The sequence below is a fragment of the Sander vitreus genome, chromosome 6 (assembly GCF_031162955.1).
Source record: "Sander vitreus isolate 19-12246 chromosome 6, sanVit1, whole genome shotgun sequence".
Lineage (NCBI taxonomy): Eukaryota > Metazoa > Chordata > Actinopteri > Perciformes > Percidae > Sander > Sander vitreus.
This window is the reverse complement of record NC_135860.1, coordinates 26,824,875-26,845,128: the sequence shown is the minus strand read 5'-3', so window position 1 is coordinate 26,845,128 and position 20,254 is coordinate 26,824,875. Positions and strand designations below refer to the sequence as shown.

Below are 20,254 nucleotides of genomic sequence, written 5' to 3'. Positions count from 1 at the left end.
TCCTTCTTGCACTACCGTCGTTGAGGTTGTCGGTCCACCTGAGCTCTGACTGGCTCCCCTCACTCGCAAAGCATCCCAATGAATGGGTACACCACACTCTTTGGTGCAAAGTGGATGACAACGCTGTGGAAGGCCTCAGGAGAGGATGTTTGGTGGTGAGGGCTTAGTTTCTCCACACACTTTGATGACCCTCTTGTTTGTAAGGACCTTCTCCAGTCTGTAGGAAGCCTTTGATCCTACGAAATTATTTTATAACTGTTTAGAAAATGCCTTTGGATGCCAAATGTAATGGTTTTATATTACCATCATTCATATATTTCAAAGGAATAAAATAAGAATAAATGTATACCTGGCTTCAACCACTTCCTCTTATCTATGACATCACTGTGCTCACACTTCGACGCTCACACGTCTTCGTGTGTGTGAATGTTGTGGATGTGATTGATGACAGATGTCCACTTTGCCACCTTCTCTGGGCCTGTCTTGGATGATGATGCAGTCCAGTAGAGATGGTTCCTAATACTCTGTTGCCACTTTTTTACCACCTCACAATCCTTTTCCTTGGCAAGTTTGTCGATGTTCTTAGACATCCCTTGGATTAAACAATATAGTAAAAACTACTGAGTAATATTTAAATTCCATGTCAGAGCTAACTGTAAATTATAAATTCAGACAGAACAGTGTGTCAAAAGCATAATAGATTAATATGTCATACCCTTATCAATATACCAGGCGTCATAGTACTGTGTGATGCCCTTTTCTCTCAGGTATTTTTGAATCTGGAGGTGGCGGTCTGTGACTATGCAGTTCAATGTGACACCACTTGCCTCCAGAAGAGCAAGGCTTCGCTTCAGACCTTCCTTCTCCATGTAGTAACTCCCTCCGACCTCATTGCTCTGTTGATAGAAAACAGGGTAGACTGAGGGAAGAGGACACAATATGAAATAGCTGGAGCAAAAGTCCAATGTGCTGTCAAACAAGGTCATGTCAGATTACTATGTTGGGGATGCTTTGCAATTGCATTTGCACTACTAAGCAGTGGTGGTTTAAATATCTTTGGTAATATACACACCTGCACAAGTTGGATATCGTTTCAAGATTCATCACAGTATAGCTTCCAAATTTGGCACAATGGCCTGCAAGACAACAATGCACACAAATCGCAAGTAACACTGAACAGTGGTAGTGCAAACAGTGCAGTTTAACAAGATATCAAGTTAGATGCAATACAGATATATGTGTATATAATAGGTAACTAGCTAGGTTAATCACATGTAGAGCTTATGACATATACTATATATATATATAACCTCATCTGTCAAGGAAGACAGCAGGGCGAGAAAGGAAAATCAAAAGGGTTGGCAAGCAGGGGATGCATTTTTTTATCATTTGACAGAATCGGTCATTTATATCAATAACGTAATCCTTTATTTATATCGTTTATAAAAGATTATCAGTGTACTTTCATGCCAGATTCTCTCTGCAAGAAAATACTGTATATCAGACGCTGCAAATGGTGAGCTGCGGTGGGTCCTGTCTCAGCAGGGTGGAGAAAAAGAGGCTAGAGCCTCGCAGGGACTTCGGGGTGCTTTTGCCCCTAAAAAACCGACTTGAACCCGGCGAGAGCACCAACACAGATTCGCTGAGTATACGCACTCCGCCATTTTGCTAAAAGACGTCGTAATACACTCACACAATCAATCACAGACTATAGTTTCCTCTTGGCCAGAGATTAATCATTCAACATCACTATTGTTTGCTTTGTAGCTAACGTCAGTTAGTTCAGTAGCAAATCAACTAACGTTCTAATGTGCACAATTTGATACTCTGGACCCTGGAATGACGCATTTCTCACGGCCGGTTTTCAGGGATGACTTAACTCCAGACATGATTCTTCTCGGATTCTTCTCAGCGGCACGAAGCGAAACGTTGGGAAAGGGGGCGGGGCTAGGTCGATTTTGGAACACGACACCCATTGGTTACCCGGTTTCTATGTGCAAATACATCAAATTCTAACTGGCCCGTTTAGCTGGGAGGCAGTCTAGTTTTGTGGGGGGTGGACAAATGGCGGCAGTGAGCGATTTCACATTTTCGCAGCTTTTAATTTACACCCCCGAGCCTATATGACACACAGAATCCCATAAAAACCCAATTTCACCATATGGGACCTTTAAATGTTACTTCAAATGTTTAGAATCCATAACTAAATTAATTTATTATTATAGTATAATTATGTAAGTATGCATGACTGATATATTTTAAATTAACATTTCAAAATGAAATCTCACATACCCCCTGCAGTTCTGATGCCCTCTTGTAGTTAAAATCCTCTGGCGACTTGACCCTCAGGCAGGCAGCTGCTCTCTTTGCAGCCTAAGGTAAAATACAGTTTACATTAGCTAAATGAATGAAAATAAAAAAGGTGCATTTGGAGTACACGGTTTGTACTCTTATTTACGTTAAGAAGAGTATGTATTTTATCATGAAGCTAAGTTAACATTAAGTGCAATGGAGGGAGGCTAAACACAACTAATGCACACTGCAATGACACAAACAACGGTTAAAAATCGACATAGCTTCCCTTTAACATTAGCTAACATTGTATAACATTACGCTAAACATAACATACATTGTTTTTTACGACAAGCAACCAGAAATGTCAGTCAACACACGGGGTAAGGAGCAAGGGGGTAAGCTTCTCCTCACAACATGTAGATCCTATGGCGCCATTTTGATGCTAACAAGCACTCACCCCCGTTAGCATCCCATTGACTGCCATTCATTTTGACGTCACTTTGACAGCAAATAACTTTACATCTGAAGCGTTTAAAGACTTTATTTGTCCATTGTTTATTTCTAAAGAAACACGACAATGTACAAAAGGCTCCATTACCTTGTATCTCACGTTATGGCTATGTAGTAGACACTTTTGTAAAAATAGGCTAACATGTCATAACCACGGGACTTTCTGTCGCATAGTAGAGGAATTACCGTACAGTACAGGAGAAGCTCATAGGCAGTTTCGACTTACATTAGCTGTTTAAGTGTAATTACTAATGTTAACTAGCATTTTAGTTTGCAATAATTAGCCTGTGCCTATGTTATCTCCTTACATATACCTACGCTCTCCGTCTCTGCAATATTCAGAATTATTGAGATTTCTCTTGGCACAACTACCAGAAGACTTACAACTTTCAGACAGGTTGCTCATGTCACATTTACGTCATCTCTTTCAGTTGGAGGCTGCGCAGTAACGCTCAGCGGTCACCGGAAAAGTGCTTCTAATATCCTTCACTGGTCTCCGTCCAGAGCAACGGGGTCTGTTGGTCCATTATATATACAGTCTATGGTAAGGAGACTGACAGCTAACGTCGTTAGCTAACATCCTCTGGCGACTTGACCCTCAGGCAGGCAGCTGCTCTCTTTGCAGCCTAAGGTAAAATACAATTTACGTTAGCTAGATGAATGAAAATAAAAAAGGTGCATTTGGAGCACACGGTTTGTAGTCTTATTTACGTTAAGAAGAGTATCTATTTTATCATGAAGCTTACTTAACGTTAAGTGCAATGGAGGGAAGCTAAACACAACTAACCCACACTGCAATGACACAAACAACAGTTAAAAATCGGCATAGCTTCCCTTTAACGTTAGCTAACATTGTATAACGTTACGCTAAACACAACATACGTTAACGCATACATTGTCTTTTTACGACAAGCAACCAGAAATGTCAGTCAACACAAACGGGGTTGTTAGCTAACACGTCAGCTAACATTAACATTAATTATCAACAGTACGTTAACTTGCAGTAACGCTAACGTTATCTGTTGTAACGTTACATTGATAAATTAGTGTCTCGACTTGTGAATAACTGCAGTGGATGCTGTGACGTTAGTTAACGTTAACGTTACTTTACTTACCACAAACGATGTTGGCAGTGAGTTTCGGACAAATAGGTTTTGCTTTTACTTGAATATTGTCTTGAATGGAGCTGTGAACCTCCAGTGTGTGTGTGTATGACAGGGTGGCAGGGGGGGGGTTTAGAGACCTCAATCAGTCACACTGTTAAAGTGATCCAGGAAGGGTTGCCATGTCATGTAGTATTTAGCCATAGAGCCCTGGGGGAGGGAACACTATGTGTCACTGTAATCCAAAAACTTTTAGACCGTTCATTAGTCCTCCAGACGTGTTTTTTAAGCAAACGGGCTAATGAGACAAAAGTGTAGCTAGGCTACAGCCAACCCGGTCTCACGCCATTTCGTGAAAATGGTCACGTTATTTTGATTTATTGATTTGTGAACAGGTCACGATTTTCTCGTTTATTTCGTGTACATTTCACGAACTGCCATGACACTGGGCTGCTCTGGGGAATGCAACAACGGGGAAATGAAATGCAACAACGGGGAAATGAAATGCCGCAATGGGGAAATGAAACGCCACACTCCAGCGACAACAATGGGACGGACCACCACACACGATCCCTGGGCGCAGGGATACGATCCGCGGTCTCTGTGGCACGGAACAATGGGGACATGAAACGCCACACGCCGGCCACGGCAACGGGACGGTTGTGGTTAGGAAAAGAAGAACTGGGAAAGGAACTGTCACACGCAGGAGACACCGACAACAACGGGACGGTTGTGGTTAGGAAGAGAATAACGCGGAAAGGAACTGCAACACGCAGGACACGATCCCCGGTCTCCGGGGTGAAAGTCCTGTGTTGTTTGACCTATCCACCACCCCGACCAACCTCCCTGCGCAGATTTGCACCTTATCAATGCTACTCGCTACCATAATCGTTCTGTGATCACGAAATATGCTTCCCATTGAAATGCATTACTTTAAAATTCGTGCTCACCACACGAAAATAACGACATTAACGTGTTCAGTACACAAATCATTAGATTCAATAACGTGACCATTTCACGAACTGCCATGAGACTGGGCTGCCATATGACAGCATAAACAAAGCGAAACTCATGGCTGATGCATCTTCTTGAGCTGTCACTGATTGAGACACAGGAAGTTCTCAGAAACACTATTAGGTCTGTAAACATTAAACATCTCAAAATTCACATTCATTCAACGGACCTAATATTTGTAAGTTGCCTTACAAAAAGAAAAAGTGATACAGACAGTAGTAGAATTGTGCAGCCTTGATTAATATATGCCCTGAGTGCTTTTTAGCATTGGCGTTTTATTCATTGAAATGTTTAACCTTTAAATCATGGAATCAAAGTTAAAATTGACAAAGATTTATCTTGACAAAAGATTTCAGTTAAATTCATACTTCTTAAAATACATATCTTCTCATTGACAAGCTGAACTATTCCAATGTCTAAAGTTTATTTAAAGGAACACGACGACTTATTGGGACTTTAGCTTATTCACTGTATCCCCCAGAGTTAGATAAGTCCATACATACCCTTCTCATCTCCGTGCGTGTTGTAACTCTGTTGAACGCACCCACCACCGCTAGCCTCGCTTACCACATATGCTGGAGGTAATCGGCGCAGTGATTTGCTCGCAGCACCTGAGAAGCCCCTTGGTTAGTTCGCCAGACAGACTTACGGCCCGCACAGAGATGAGAAGGGTATGTATGGACTTATCTAACTCTGGGGGTACGGTGAATAAGCTAAAGTCCCAATAAGTCGGCGTGTTCCTTTAACGGAGGGCAGAATGTCCTTGCTGTATGAAAGGTATCAGCTGCAATAAAGCCTTCAGACTCAGTTAAAAATGAGAGACCAGCTTTACAGAAACAAAAAAGGGTAAATATATAAAACCTTTGCTGTCGAGGACTGTGTTAGTTTAAAAACATCCTACTTTTAAAAGACAAATAGACAGATAAGGGAATTGTTTTTGTTTTATTTCAATCATTTTTCTGTTGTGTCAGGAAAACTGGATCACCCAGAGTAACCCTACACTTCATTAGCTGAACCTGCAAGTCTTTGAAGTGAGGCAGGAAACCGGATCACCCGGAGTATAGCCATGCTTGCTTCTCCTTTTTGTGAGGCTGCAGTGCCAATCACTAAGCTGCCATGTTGCCTCAGAAGAGGAGGGAGAGAGGATGGATGGGAGATAGATGGCAGAAGATAATGCCCAGTTCACACAAGACTTTAGCCCTGATTTTAGAGGAGTAAAGTCTGGCTAGAGGGTAGTAGGTGGGGAAAGGGGCTGGGGGAATAGGAGTGAAGACGAGAACGGGGAGGAGGAAAGAAAGGATAATAAAAAAGCTTTCACTGAAAAGTTATATATGTTTCATTATTAGTAGTCCTTGAATAAAAACAGTGAAGACTTGCTAACTTGATTTTATAGATTTGACTTTACGTGATGCTTGGCTTTTTCAAGATCGCCAGAACCATTTCCACGTTGACTCCGATTAATTCAACTTTTTTCTGCATGGCTTCTTGTTTCTCAAGCATCACCTTATGATGCTCCTTATCTCTCCAGCTCGGTTTTGTCCTCCTTCCTGTCCGCCTCGTCTTCTTTCTCTCTGGACGTCTGGTCAAACACCATTTCTCTCTGCTCTACGGCCAGATTTAAAGACAGGACCTGAGAGGTATCATTAAGGCGATCGTTCAAACTGTCTTCGTGGCTGCCGGATTTCAGGACGCGCTTCACCCAGTTGGACGATGTGAATTTCTCGATCAGATGGTTTGCCGATTCCAGATTAGTGGAGAGTTCCTAGAGGGTTCTTTCTACGTCGGCAGAGGATTGTCCCTGTTTCTGGGTTCTGATGGAATTCACCACGTGCTCCAGGGCTTTGACCCGGTCACGAACACGGTAGCACTGATTCTTATTGGCCTTCACTTTCTCAACCAGGTTGTAGATCGTTGAGGCGACGGACAGGATGGGCTTTATGTATTCCATGACCAGCTGTAAGTGGATGTCGAGGAAAGCTTTCAGTCTTCAGTATATGTTACTTCGAACTGAACCGGTTGAACTCTGAACTCCAGTGGCTTTTGACTGACTGTGAGATTTTTTTGGTCAAACTTTCCTTAAGAAGGCGGATCTCTTCATTTATCTCTTGCTCCTTGAGTTTCCTGTCCTTCTGTAAGTTTTTCCTTATTGTTCCTTCTGACTGTAGAGCCTTCAAGATTTTCCCTTTCTCCTACACCAGGCCAGCATTCACTGAGACCAGCTCTTTGTTTTGTTTATGGACTTCCAGAAGGGCTTTTCTTGGGTCCTCAAGCTGTGCACTGGGAGTTTCGGGAACGATGGTCGCCAAAAATATTTTTGAAGATATTTTATATTTTAAATATTTCTTGTGGTTCTTAACATTTCCTGTCTTGCTATAACACATGACTGGTTGTTAAGTTTCTTATGTGTGTCATGCTAAAATGTTACATTAGGTTCAGGTCCAAGGACACTTTAATATGTGGGCAGGAATTGAGCTTGAATTAAAGGACAAATCCGGCGCAAAATGAACCTAGGGGTTAATAACACCTGTCTACCGAGTCCGACCGTTCTCTGGGATATGTTTTCATGCTAATCGAACGTGACCAGTTTTATCGCAAACCGCTAATTACCTTGTAACACTAGTTCGTCGTTAAACTGGTCGAACTGTTTTCCCAAGATGGCGACCGACTGTATACATGGACGGTACTGTCTTTATAAACTATCTTTTTAATAAACTGTCTGTACACTTACAAAGTTCTCAATGCTTCGGTTTACATGTAGGGACCCTCATTATGCTACCGTGGAAGTGTGGTGCTATTTTGAGCCTTGTTAGTGGTATAGAAATAGCAATTTCATTTTACTTTACCGTGCCCTGACGACTAGCGTTATAAGCTAATTAGCGGTTTGCGATAATACCAAAATACCAGGTTGTAGATTGTTGAGCCATGACGCAGGAGGTAGCGCTCATCCACAACGGTTGATTGGATTTCTCTGGCAATGTGGTCTATCTTGCAATTGAGCCACCAAATGTATATTCTTGAAAGCAGGCCAAAACTTTTACTCTCCTTCTCCTGGTTCTTTCTTTCCATCTTTTCACACCTCTCTCTTTCTCTTTTTAAATACTCCTCCAAACGCTGCTTTTCTCTTTCAATTATCTCCCTCTCCTTCCTCAGTCACTTCTCCTGCTCCTGTCTTTCTGTCTCTTCCTTTTCCCTTTCAACCCGCGCTTCCTCTCTCTCGCACACAGCTTTCTGTATTGCTCTTCATACGCCTGTGTTTTAGATAAAGGACTATAACACATCATCAAAGTGTCTTTGTAGCCCTTCCAGAAGTAAAGTAGTCTGGCCAGGAAGACAGTGACTTTTCGGAGACTTTGCACAAGCAATTCCGAAGCGATAAATTCATCTGAACAGCTATTTAGTCATCGTTCTGTATGAAAAAGATTATTAATACTCGGTAGATCCTAAATTGGATCTGCTAGAATGGTCGACGTAGTTAGGTTTAGGCATGTTGAGTGGGGATTGGTTAGGGTAGGGGTAAGAATACCAGGGTAAGCCAATCAGAGGCAGAATAAGGCTTCCGGTATACTCGCCGCAGCCGACCTGTCGCGCACAAATGTGACGTCATGGGGAGCACCGTAACTATTTATACTCTATGTTTCGATTTGATTCAATTACCTACTTCGTCGGATCAAGCCTTTCATTCACCATAAAAGAACTCATCTTAACCCACTAAGTTTACAAGAGAGACTTGCAGTCACTCTGAGAGTCCTGGCATCCAGTTGCTCTCAAACTCGTCCATGCTTCCTGAAAGAAATAGAGTGGTGCACGACTTCTGGTCGCGCACTCAAAATCTTGTCGCACCAGCGAGATCTACGTCATTTTGACATTGAAACAGGTCGGCTGCGGCGACTGTAAAAAGGCGGGCCACGAGGCACATCCTGTGAAGTCGACACATCTTACGGATCCGATCTAGCATCTACCATAATACTCCACTAGCCCTGGCAAGGACCCAAGATGGCGCTGACTGACTTAAGTACTGTATACAGGGTTCATGCGTCTTGAAAAAAAACTGAAAAAGTTATGGAGTTTTAAAAATGCAAATTCCAGGCCTGGAAAGGTTTTGGAAACATAAAAACACAGTTAAATAATGTGATTAATAATTTGTAATGTATTTCACGTAGTCCTAACCTCACCGTTCTATTCGGGGCGCGATATTACGACTCCCACTATGAACCACATAAATTGTCATTAATTTTATTGTTAAACTTCTAAGGGTAAACTTTAACACAGATTTGTATTCTTATTGTATAATGTCGACTGACATTGTCAGGAATACATAGTCATAGAAATTTGCCAAAAAGTCATGGAAAAGTATTGGTTAAAATGCGTATAAACCCTGTGTATAGTACACTTTTGGGGTATACTTGTACTTTAATTGAGTATTTTCTTCTCATGTCACTTCCTACATCTCCTCCACTATATTTAAAATAAAGTATTGTACTTTACTTTAACTCATCAGAAGATCCAGAAATCTTACAAATGAAAAATGATGTTTGATGATTATAAAAGTTAAAGAATCACACAACTGGCACCAAATCATTTTATGTAGTGGATTCAGTATATACCTGTACCATTAAAAAAAAGAAATCATACCTGGCCGTTAAACTAAAAAATAACAGAGTATTTATATAAATATACATGTATATCAAATTCCCTTAGGGGCACAAATCTTTCATTCATTCAGAGAGATGTGTTCTAGTCATAGTCATTGGTTTAAGTCTCAAAACATGATTACAACTTTAATATAGTCTCTTACATGTTGAGCTTGTGACATCTTTGTGGTTTGAATAGCACATTGAGGTCCATGAAACAATGTTAGCCTTTTCTTCATCTATTCCCCTGGCCTTTAGAGTAGAGAAAGTCTGTTCCCTGAAAGAATAGACATCTCTAGGGTAACACAGAAAAAAGGTCAGATAGAAATCGCCTGTCTGCTCTTCTCTCATTATGCAGGGAGGATAAAAGGAGGGTGAATCCACTTTCCATTTCTCTTTTGTGGAAGGTTGAACCCATCGTCTGTCTATCTGTCTTTTAAGTCCTGTTATAAAGACTCAAACACACATTATTGGCACTGATCGCTAGGGATGTGCATTGGCACTGCCCTCACGATTCGATTCAATTTGATTCTGCGATGCATCAAAATTCTGCTGCGCACAACAAGGCACATTTTTCATCAGTCATGACGCAATACAAGCAGTCAGATATTGAACAACAGATTTTATTGGCTGCTATGTGTGTATTATCACTCTCCTGTATCTTTGACATACATGTCATTAAATAAAATAAAATTGAATGGTACAGGGTATTGGATATGGCATTTTCAAACCTGAAAAAGAAAACATAAATCACTGCATTCAGTGCTTTGAATGAGAACTGTTTCTCTTCTCTCTGCTTTAGAACCATTTGAAATGAAATAAGAGCAATAACAGCCAACTTTTTCCAGCAGTGACCATAAGTGTTTTTTTACACACAGTAAAATAGCAGCACTAAGACAGGGCACCTTCTAAACTCCTGTGCAAATATTAATCAGTAATCACAGTCACACTATTGTAACAACAACCACCCAGGCACCCAGCAATAAGAAATATTCAGTGCAACATACAGTAACCACTTCTTACTGTGAAACTTTTTTCAAGTAGTAAAGTCAAGTGCAACTATTCTCAACAAAACAGCAGCTTAGCAGCTTTAAGACAATGACAATTATATACCTGATCCTACCAATCACATCAGCTGCATACAACAAAATATCAAGATGTGAAATGCATTGTAATGTAAACCAAAAATAAAGTGTGTAGGCTTAGCCTACTACCAAATTTGTGCAAACAACTTCCTCCGTCTGAGTTCAACATCACCATCATCAACAATCCGTTTCAGAGTGAGGAAATATATAGTTTGACCTAAGCCTACATCATAACTTCTCACTGTTCAGCATTTGGGAAATTTCAAGGTTCCTGTGTAAGAACACAAGCTGATCGACATGGTCCGGTTAGAGAGCGCTTCTTTTTGCAGTGATAACATCTCCTGCAGTGGAGAACACTCTCTCTGCTGACACGCTTGTCCCTGGGATGCACAAGTATCTCTTTGCCAACCTAGAGAGGAGAGGAAACGTGCCCTTATGGCGATGCCACCAGTCCAAGGGATCCTCACAGAGAGGCACAGCTGGGGATCTACAGTACAAGTCCATTTCCTCCTCAGCACTGGCATCGGCGGTCTTACTTTGTACTGCAGGTTCACTGATGTCATTGAAAGCAGGTCCCAGCAAACTCACAAGCAGCGATGAGGCCCTTCTTTTGGGAGCGGAGGGGCCTGCTGAGTCTGACACATCTGTCATCAACGGACAGCAACTCTTCCTTGGTTCCTGAACTTCCTGTTGCGCTTCTGTCCTACGTCTCCTCTCATACTGTGTTTGAACAAAATAAATGAGAGCAAAAAACAGCGGTTAGCAGCACTTTCTCAGCCAATGCTGCAGCTCACATGACAACAGATAACTATTTTTCTCAGTCTTAACATTTTACTGACATATGTAGCTGCTTATTTAACATTACATTGTTATTACAATTGAATTGAAAGTTATTCCATTCCAAGTTTTACAAGTCAAAATTAAATTACCTCCAGGGATGCAGCCTCTGAAGTCACTCCTGCGGAGACATCCAATCTCTTTTGTCAGGAAAGGTAACCCCTTAAAGCGAGGATCCAGGGCAGAGGATGTATGAAGGATCTTCTTCTCTGCCCCACTGTTGTACCTCTTAAGGAGATCTGTTTTGATGGCATTCTTCACATCGCGGATCAGTGGTTGGTCTCCAATAGTGTCTGACATGCTCTGGAGGAGTTGGGGCATATACTGGTGCAATGAGGCTGACTGTAGGACTGCTCTCCTCTGACATAAAAACAGTGGCATCCTTCACTGGTTTTAATGTCTTCACTACTTCCTCCACGTTAGCCAGATCTGCTCTGCTGAGAGTGACCATGTCACTTTCATCTACATTTAGGGCAGGCGACAGCAGGGTGGCATGTACTGCAGCTTGCAGTTGCAAAAACCTCTCCATCATATCATGAGCACTATTCCACCTTGGGGCGACATCAGTTATCAGTTTAAGTGGACTTGTCAGTTTAAGAACAACTCTCTGGTTTTCTTCAAACAGGTGCTTTGCCTTTGTGCTGCGGTGGAAGTATGCTGAGATACGTCGGACTCTGCCCAGAAGCCTGGAGACCGTCGGTAGCTTAAGCGCCCGCTGCGCAGCGAGGTTCAACGTATGCGCGAAGCATTTAACATGAGGGAACTTCCCAATTTCAGCAGCACTTATCATATTAGCGGCGTTGTCCGTCACCAGCACAACACTTTTATCTGTTAGCTGCCATTCCTCCACAACATCCAAGAGTAGCCTCGCCATATGAGCACCAGTGTGGCTCTCATAAACTGCTCTCGTCTGCAGCACACGTGATACAATCTGCCAATCCTCGCTAATATAATGTGCCGTTATGGTTACATAGGACTCTGTTGCGACTGAAGTCCAGGCGTCACTTGTAATGGCTACACGACTGGCTTTAAACATTGATTCCATTACCTTTGCTTTGGTTTCTTTGTACAATGCGGGAAGCACAGAATCAGTGAAGGTAGCTCTTGTCGGTAGCTTATACCGGGGCTCAATTGTTTTAAGCATGTGGCGAAACCCCGCATTTTCTACCACAGAATAGGGTCGTAGATCCTTCGCTATGAAACATGCCACCGATCGTGTGATCCTCTTTGCTGTCTCGGAGTTGTGTGGCAACGTTGACACTAGCGACTCGTCAAATCTTGGCTGGGATGTGTCGACTTTTTGTGTTGTTGTTGTTGAAGCCAACTCAGGATGCCAACGATCAACATGGTTCGTGAAGTTAGTTGTATTGCCAACGTGCTTGATTTGTGTGTGGCAGGTTTTACACACCGCGTAAGTCTTGTCTAGTTTCCCATTAACTTCGTAGAATCCGAAATGTGCCCAGATGTCCGCTTTCCAAGCTTTGGGTGCGTTTTTAATTACCCGTCTATCGCGGTCATCTCCCTCCGCCTCAGCCATCTTGATAGTTGTTGTTATGCCCCCGGAAGTAATTGAAACTTCACAACTTTATTGTCCACTCAAGGCCAGAAAATAAACAGTGACATAATCGATTATGGCACTTTGCCGCATCGATGCTGAATCGTGCATGCCCCGCATTGCGATGCATCGCCGAATCGATTATTGTTGACACCACTACTGATCGCTGCATCGCTGATGAACAGACAGCCAGCAAGTGACAATGATTTCCCCTCTGTGTATGACGAGAGACAACAGAGGCTCTCTTGATTGTGGGAAATGAAGAGTAAATGAGCTTCTATTCTCCTCTATGGTGTACATGTCATGCCTCTTGATGGATGTTTGTTGGGGTTGGTTAAAAGAGGAGCGGCTTAGGTTATTACCCTCACAAACAGCATCTTTATGTGCACCTATCCTAAGCTGTGTGCCTTTTCCTCATACTTTCAAAAAACTTTAAAAGACAGAATAATAAGTACTTCAACACCACTCTCCTGCCTACTTCTCTGATTTCACCTTCATATCTTATCTTCCCACACCTCAATCCCAACTAAAGTCCCTCTTCAGCCACCATGTATGTCACGCTTTCTCTGTTGCTCCCTGTAATAGGGTATTTCCATTGGCACCTTTTACCGCGCAGAGCCAAACCATGTTGCGCTGAGTTGCATTCCCTTTACTAGTTTTAGCGGGTGGAGCCGCATCGAGCTGTGTCCGAGATGGGCCTTTTCCAGAGTAGGTCCAAAACTCGCCCCTGCGGTGTTGTCTCGCCGACCGCGGCCAACCCATGATAACCCCCCCTTTCTCCCCCTCAAATGGAATATTACCTTAAACATACCTTAAACGGACAATATATAATTATGTGACACTAGGGGTCTCTCAATCAAATCCATAGGTATAAACACGTAGTTTTGATGATGTCATGACGTTACGTGGGATCATGGGAGTTGTTGTTTTCATTGTTAACCACCATTGCCGATTAAAATATATCTGTTCACAAAGAACAGGAGTAACTAGAGGGGTCAAAGGTTAAACTGACACTATTGACAGGCAACCAAACGATATGGTCCGTGTCATTTATTGAAATTACAGATTTCTCTGGGTTTGAACATCATTGGGAACATTTGGGGGTGTACTTGTATGAGCCCGGGGCCCAACTTTCATTGAAATGAATAGGGTGCCATCTTGGAACACAGTTCAGCGGGTAGCAGGTAGTATTTTGAAGGTGTGTTCCCTGATTTTTGTTGTAGCACCAAATAGCAACGTCAAATCTCTTTACATCTAATTGTTAATGTTATGAAACTCAACACATATAGGTGAGATAAAGTGTGGGTGCACTAGTTTGTACTGCAAAAATAAATAACACTTTGTATAACTAATTATTGGTTTAACGCAGATTTTTTACTTAATCCACATTAAGGATTAACTGTCCCTGTGCTGAAAATAATGGAGTGCTGGAAATGAGTCAGTCTGGTTCTAGTGTGTTGTTCAGGACAGTTCAACACACACTATGATAGCTGTGAGTTGTGACCTGGAACCTGAGACCTTTTGGCACCAGAATGGATCCCTGCCAAAAGAGTAAGTGTTCTATCCAGGGACGGCTAAAAATAAGAGCACTGGCAGATAACACAACGGGTCATCTTCTGAAGGAGATTAATTATTGCCGTTTGTCTCTCAGGAGTGTGTTTTGGGGAAGGTGGTGTGTGATTGGACACATCTGCTTCCCAACAGCAGATGACAATATAGCCATATTCCCTACATAGACACCAACATTGGTGCTGATTGGCACTTTGTCATATGTGGCTATATCTGAGCTCTCAGGCTGCTTACCCACACGGAAAAGCGCGAATGCACGCCTGCACACAAATTTGTGCACACAATCACACATACTGTACACACACAGACTGTCTAGGTTGGTATTGCTCTAAAAAAAAAAAAAGTGGTGTTAGGTGTCAGGTGATATGTATGAGGATATGTATGAGCCTTAGGCCGGCTACACTGGCTGCGTGGCGTGAGTGTCGCGTTTCTGTTGCGTGTCAGTTGCAGCTGCGTGGATTTTTCTGTCTTTGCACACCAGAAACGTGTCACTCAAGCAGTATACTTCACGTTAAACATAAATATATACTGATTTGATTTCAGCAAAGACAACGTCGGCAGTATTTTTTTTTATTACATTTATATCTGTATTTATGTCAAAACCTAAAACATCAACATGTCATTTATTAATATGTATTTGTGTCAAAATGACATATAAACATCTTTTCCTATTCTATTTTGCCTGGAAACGCTTCCGACACGCTTGCGTGTCGCATGAAAAATAGGCGTCGGTCCTATTTCTAGCAGTGTCCCGCAGGCAGTGTGTAAGCTCTAACCTGTTAACATGGGAGCCGAAATAAAAACGGACACGCCACGCAGCTGACACGCTCACGCCACGCAGGCAGTGTGTAGCCGGCCTTATGCATGTCAACAATAAAATCACATTCTCTCACCCTCAATAAAAATAGCTCCAAAACTGGCATCTAATGCCTCTCGTATTGCTTTCCTTCATCACGGCTGTAACTCATAATTCATCTGTCAGTTATTTTCTTGAATTAACGATTCGGCTTGGTCTATAAAATTACAGAAAATGGTGAAAAATGTCAACCAGTGTTTCCCAAAACCCAAGATGACGTCCCCAAATGTATTGTTTTGTCCACAACTCAAATATTTTCAGATCACTGTCATAGAGGAGTGAAGAAACTTCGGGGGGAAAAAAACACATTTAAAAAGCTGGAATCTGTACATTTTTACATTTTTCAATCAAAAAATGACTCAAACGGATTAATCGATTATCACAATAATTGGCTATTAATTCAATCGTTGACAACTAATCCATTAATCCATTCATCTTTGCAGCTCAAATATTACCCCTTATCTTAAAAAACAGGGCAAGACCTGATGCAAAATGTCTCTGCAATAGCTCCTTGTGTCTGACATGATGTGAAATGCACCCAGGGGTTCTCTCTCCTTCTCTGCTGCCCCAAATATATCACCTACACTCATTTTTTCCCCCATCCAGCAAATCCTCAAATTCACCTTAACCAGGCACACAGAGGGAGGGCAGCTGCTATTCTGGTCCAAGAATATCAAACTAAAGACCATTTTCATAACACCTAAAATAGCATTGTTCTAACATAACACAACACAGTTCTGAATAATGAAGAGAAATCAGTTCGCTTGCTCTCTGACTCAGATGAACTGCTACCTACTCAATACGTAGGCTATTCATGCATTAATAGTATAGGCTAAATGTATTTTATTGGCTTTTAATTTTATTGTTCACCACACATCACATTCCTCATTTCATATTTAGAAGCAGTTGGACACCAGGACCAAGAGGACCACTGCTATCATATTTAGATCATGTTTTAGGCTATTGCTGTGTCAAGCCACACAGAGACAGACGTATCGGAAATGAGACATTTGGACTGTCAAAATAAAAGTGTTGTTATTTTGAGTATCGTAAATACATTAGATTAGATAGATGGAATAGATTAGAGCCCCTCCAACATTTTTCTGGACTGACCTTCTTCTGAATAGAACCAGCATTACGTCTAGCAAAAACAGATATTCTTATGGACTGTGTTTAGCAAATGTCTGGATTAAATGCAATAAAAAGGCTTTACATTTAAGTTTGGAATCTAGAGACATTTTTATTCGCATTTTGGCCATAAATAGTATTACAATATCCATCCAAGCATTTAGGGAAACACGGGTTACACAAGATGTAGCTAGTCTGTCCGATCTCCCCCCCCCCCGACGACAAAACTCCGTATCATTTTATTTTTTCTATTGAGGCTATTTCCGGTCGTAACTCTGCTAACTAACAGTACAGTGCTGCCTCCCAGCACAAGCAGGTGCTCGATGACATGTTGCCTTTGAGTTAACGTTACCCTGTATTTGCTCTCCTCAGGCTCTGAGAGACCCTGGGCGACTTTTTGTGAAATGTGCTGGTAGTTTTATTCACTTTTGTAACGTTAGACATGGAGCCTCCGGATTTCGAAGCCCTGAACTTCACGGCGGAACCAGTAGCGGCAGCGCACCCGATATGTGAGGAATGGAGAGGCACCCCGGAGGGCTCCGTGTTCCACCTCGCCAATATTTTGCTTTTCCTTGGCTTCATGGGCGGCAGCGGCTTTTATGGACTCCTCTACCTGTTCACCTTTCTGACTCTGGGCTTCTTCTGCTCCACTATTTGGGCATGGTCGGACTCCTGCACAACGGACTCTTTCCTGTGGAGTCTCGCACTCTTCGGGGTGTGTTTGGGACAAGTCCTGCATGTTTCCTATCGTCTGAGAAGCGTCTCCTTCGATAATGAATTCCAGGAGATTTACAACTGTATGTTTAAAAAACTGGGAGTGTCGCTCACACTTTTTGGGAAGATAGTGGCGTGCTGTGACGGAGACATCCAGACCATAGAGAGGGACCACTGCTTCGCCATAGAGGGAAAAACCGCTATTGACAAGCTGTCGGTGCTCCTGTCTGGCAGGTGATAACTTTAACTTCCATCTCCCCTGATAGTGTCATAGGCCAAACTGCATTTAGCCTACAGATCCTGTAAGGTATAACAAATATATATATATATATATATATATATATGGACATAGAAAAGAGAGACGCTGAAGAAATTGGACTCTAAAATCTAGTAACAATGAAGATAATTAAGTGATAAACTCAATGCACACTGTAAACATGACTGTAACCAGGGCCGGCTCTAGCCCTTCGGTTGCCCTAGGCGAGATTGAGTTTTGCCCCCCCCCCCCCCAATTTACCAATGTATGTACATTTTACTTGCATGTAATTTAGATGGCAACAACATTTGGTCTAGTCATAACTGGTCTGGCAACCCAAAGGCCAGTGTTTTGTTTCCAGATTTGTGTGCATGGTGACTTATGATGGGGGGGGGGTCTGACATTAAACACTTAATTTCCTGCATTCAGGTGAATTTTTATGCACCTATTTCTACCTTTTTCTGAATCAATTTATGCTGGAAATATCTTTATGTAAAGGCAAACATAGATTACAATCCAAATATAAAAACTTAATGGAATATATTGCAGTAAGGCTCTCAGGCACTCTGTATTGCTTTCATCTATTTATTCTCCTGTAGATCACCTTTTCTAATTATATCTGAGTCACCACACGCAGCCTATCATTTACTCTTCCCTCCTCTTTTGCGTCTTTTGTTGGGGAATTAACCTCCTTTTAATGTGCATATGACAGTTATTCACCTCAGTGATACATGAATTCATTTTAATGGATTAATAAAGCCCTGGACTGTAATATTTCAGATGTGTTTGAGAAAGATTTCTGCTCATGTTCAAAACTTTGTGCTCATTCAAAATATATCTCATCTGTGCTCTCTGAGATTTGGAGGAGTCGTGATATTTTGAGAAAACTAAAGTGATAATAGGCTATTACAAGAATAAAGTCACTATATTTCAGAAAGAAAATAATCCACCTGCACCATAGTCTGCTGTGCGTTACGTGATTGCTCTGCTGATACGGTAGATCTCAGACCGTCTTACAGACTCAGAGCCCCGTTTGAGACTCTGGTCTCTGAATGAGACAAAGTTTAGGGAAGTGGCTGTACGCTGCTCTACATCGGAGGTGGAAAACCGAAACTAGACCTACTGCAGAAATACACAGAGCACAAACGGGACACATCTGCCGCAGCATGCCCACAGCAGGGCGCGTCCTTTATAAACCTGAAGCTGCACAGACCACGGAAGGCGCGCTGCAGCAGCTCCGTGGTCTGTGCCGCTGCTCGTCTCTATTTTTACAGCGAGAGTGGACGCTAAGCGATGCACAGGTCTTCTTCAGAGCTCCGTGTGGCTGAGGGGGCGCCCGAGGATAATCATGTTTAATAAACATGTTTTATTTCGCTTGTCGTTCTAATTCTATTATTAATGAGAAGTAGACCCAAGGGCGACACGGCGCCCCCAACACATTTGACGCCCTAGGCAATCGCCTAGTTCGCCTATAGCAATCGCCGGCCCTGACTGTAACACAGAGTATTCATCAGTTATTCTTCCCCCAGCAAAAGGACAACACCATTAAGGTGTCCTCTGCCTGTTGTTTCATGAATGTACAGTAGCCTACAGTTGTTATAGGTGTTTTGTAATTGTACAATCTTCTCAAGTTAAAGTCCCAGTTCACTGGACAGAACACACATTGCACATGGAAGAGTAATATACATCCTTTATTGTTGAAGAATAAAAAAAAAAAAAAAGAAAGAAATCATCTTAAAAGATGGATTGGTGTCTGATCAGTCTGCTATTGTTAGAACCATTATAGAAACACGTGCATAGGACTTTATATAGGCCTACTGCCCTTCATCACTGACTTTATTTCAAACACATTTGCAACTTGATCAACAACAACTGCCGTAGCCTAATATATTCACCAAACTTCTAACAGCAATATGAACAGCAGTCTTCATACAGCAATATAACAGCACCAATGACTGTCACATGAATATTTAAAAAAGAATAATGGTCACAATGTTAAAATAATAACAGTATTTAACTGAACAGAAATATGTAAGGCCTACCTATTTTAATGCAGGCTAATAATAAGGTAAAAGCACTGCTGAGTGAACAGAAAAGGCTCCAGGATTAATAAATCCTGGCTGTTAGCCTGGTCAGGAGCAGGCTAGCTGCACCCAATAAATCTCCATGGTGATTTAGGTGCCTCTGCTTTCGTGAAACCGATTCAAGGTTTACTGTAAGTCATCCAGGATAACGGGGAAATCCCGGCTTAATCCGCTATCTAGGTTTTGTGAAATAGCCCTCGGGAGTTTATGTAATAGCTGAATGTTGCCAAACAACAAAGCACCGTCGATCTGCTTTTGCTCGTCTCTTTTCTTTCTCCGTGAAATGAAACTGCCTTCAAGTGCGGTCGGAAACGTTGAGAGCACCGTTAGCCTGTACAACCGAGCCGCTTCACTACACTTGTTGATAATGTTTCATTCCAGAGTTCTCTGTTGATTTGTGTTTGTCGCTGTGTGCATTGTGGAAAATGAATGTAAACAAAGTTGCGTGCAGGTCCCCTCAAGGCCAAGCCGATGTTAGAAGTCCCTCTAGTGGACGGAATGTGTAACAACAACCACATGGCATTGACAATGCATAAGCCAGAGTTGTGTAGTACATATTATTTAACAGGCTGCAATTGAGCATTAAATATTCAAATATTCAAACAAAAAATCAAATG

General features: G+C 42.0%; 1 protein-coding gene across 1 annotated transcript in view; it reads left to right on the top strand.

The window, feature by feature from the left end:
• The first annotated feature begins 16,875 nt into the window (after positions 1 to 16,875).
• Positions 16,876 to 20,254, top strand: part of LOC144519062 (uncharacterized) — a 32,055-nt gene continuing 28,676 nt past the window's right edge. The window contains exon 1 of the mRNA XM_078251942.1: positions 16,876 to 17,531. Within this exon, the coding sequence (XP_078108068.1) occupies positions 17,026 to 17,531 (506 nt within the window). The 5' untranslated portion in view covers positions 16,876 to 17,025. The remainder of the gene's footprint in view (positions 17,532 to 20,254) is intronic.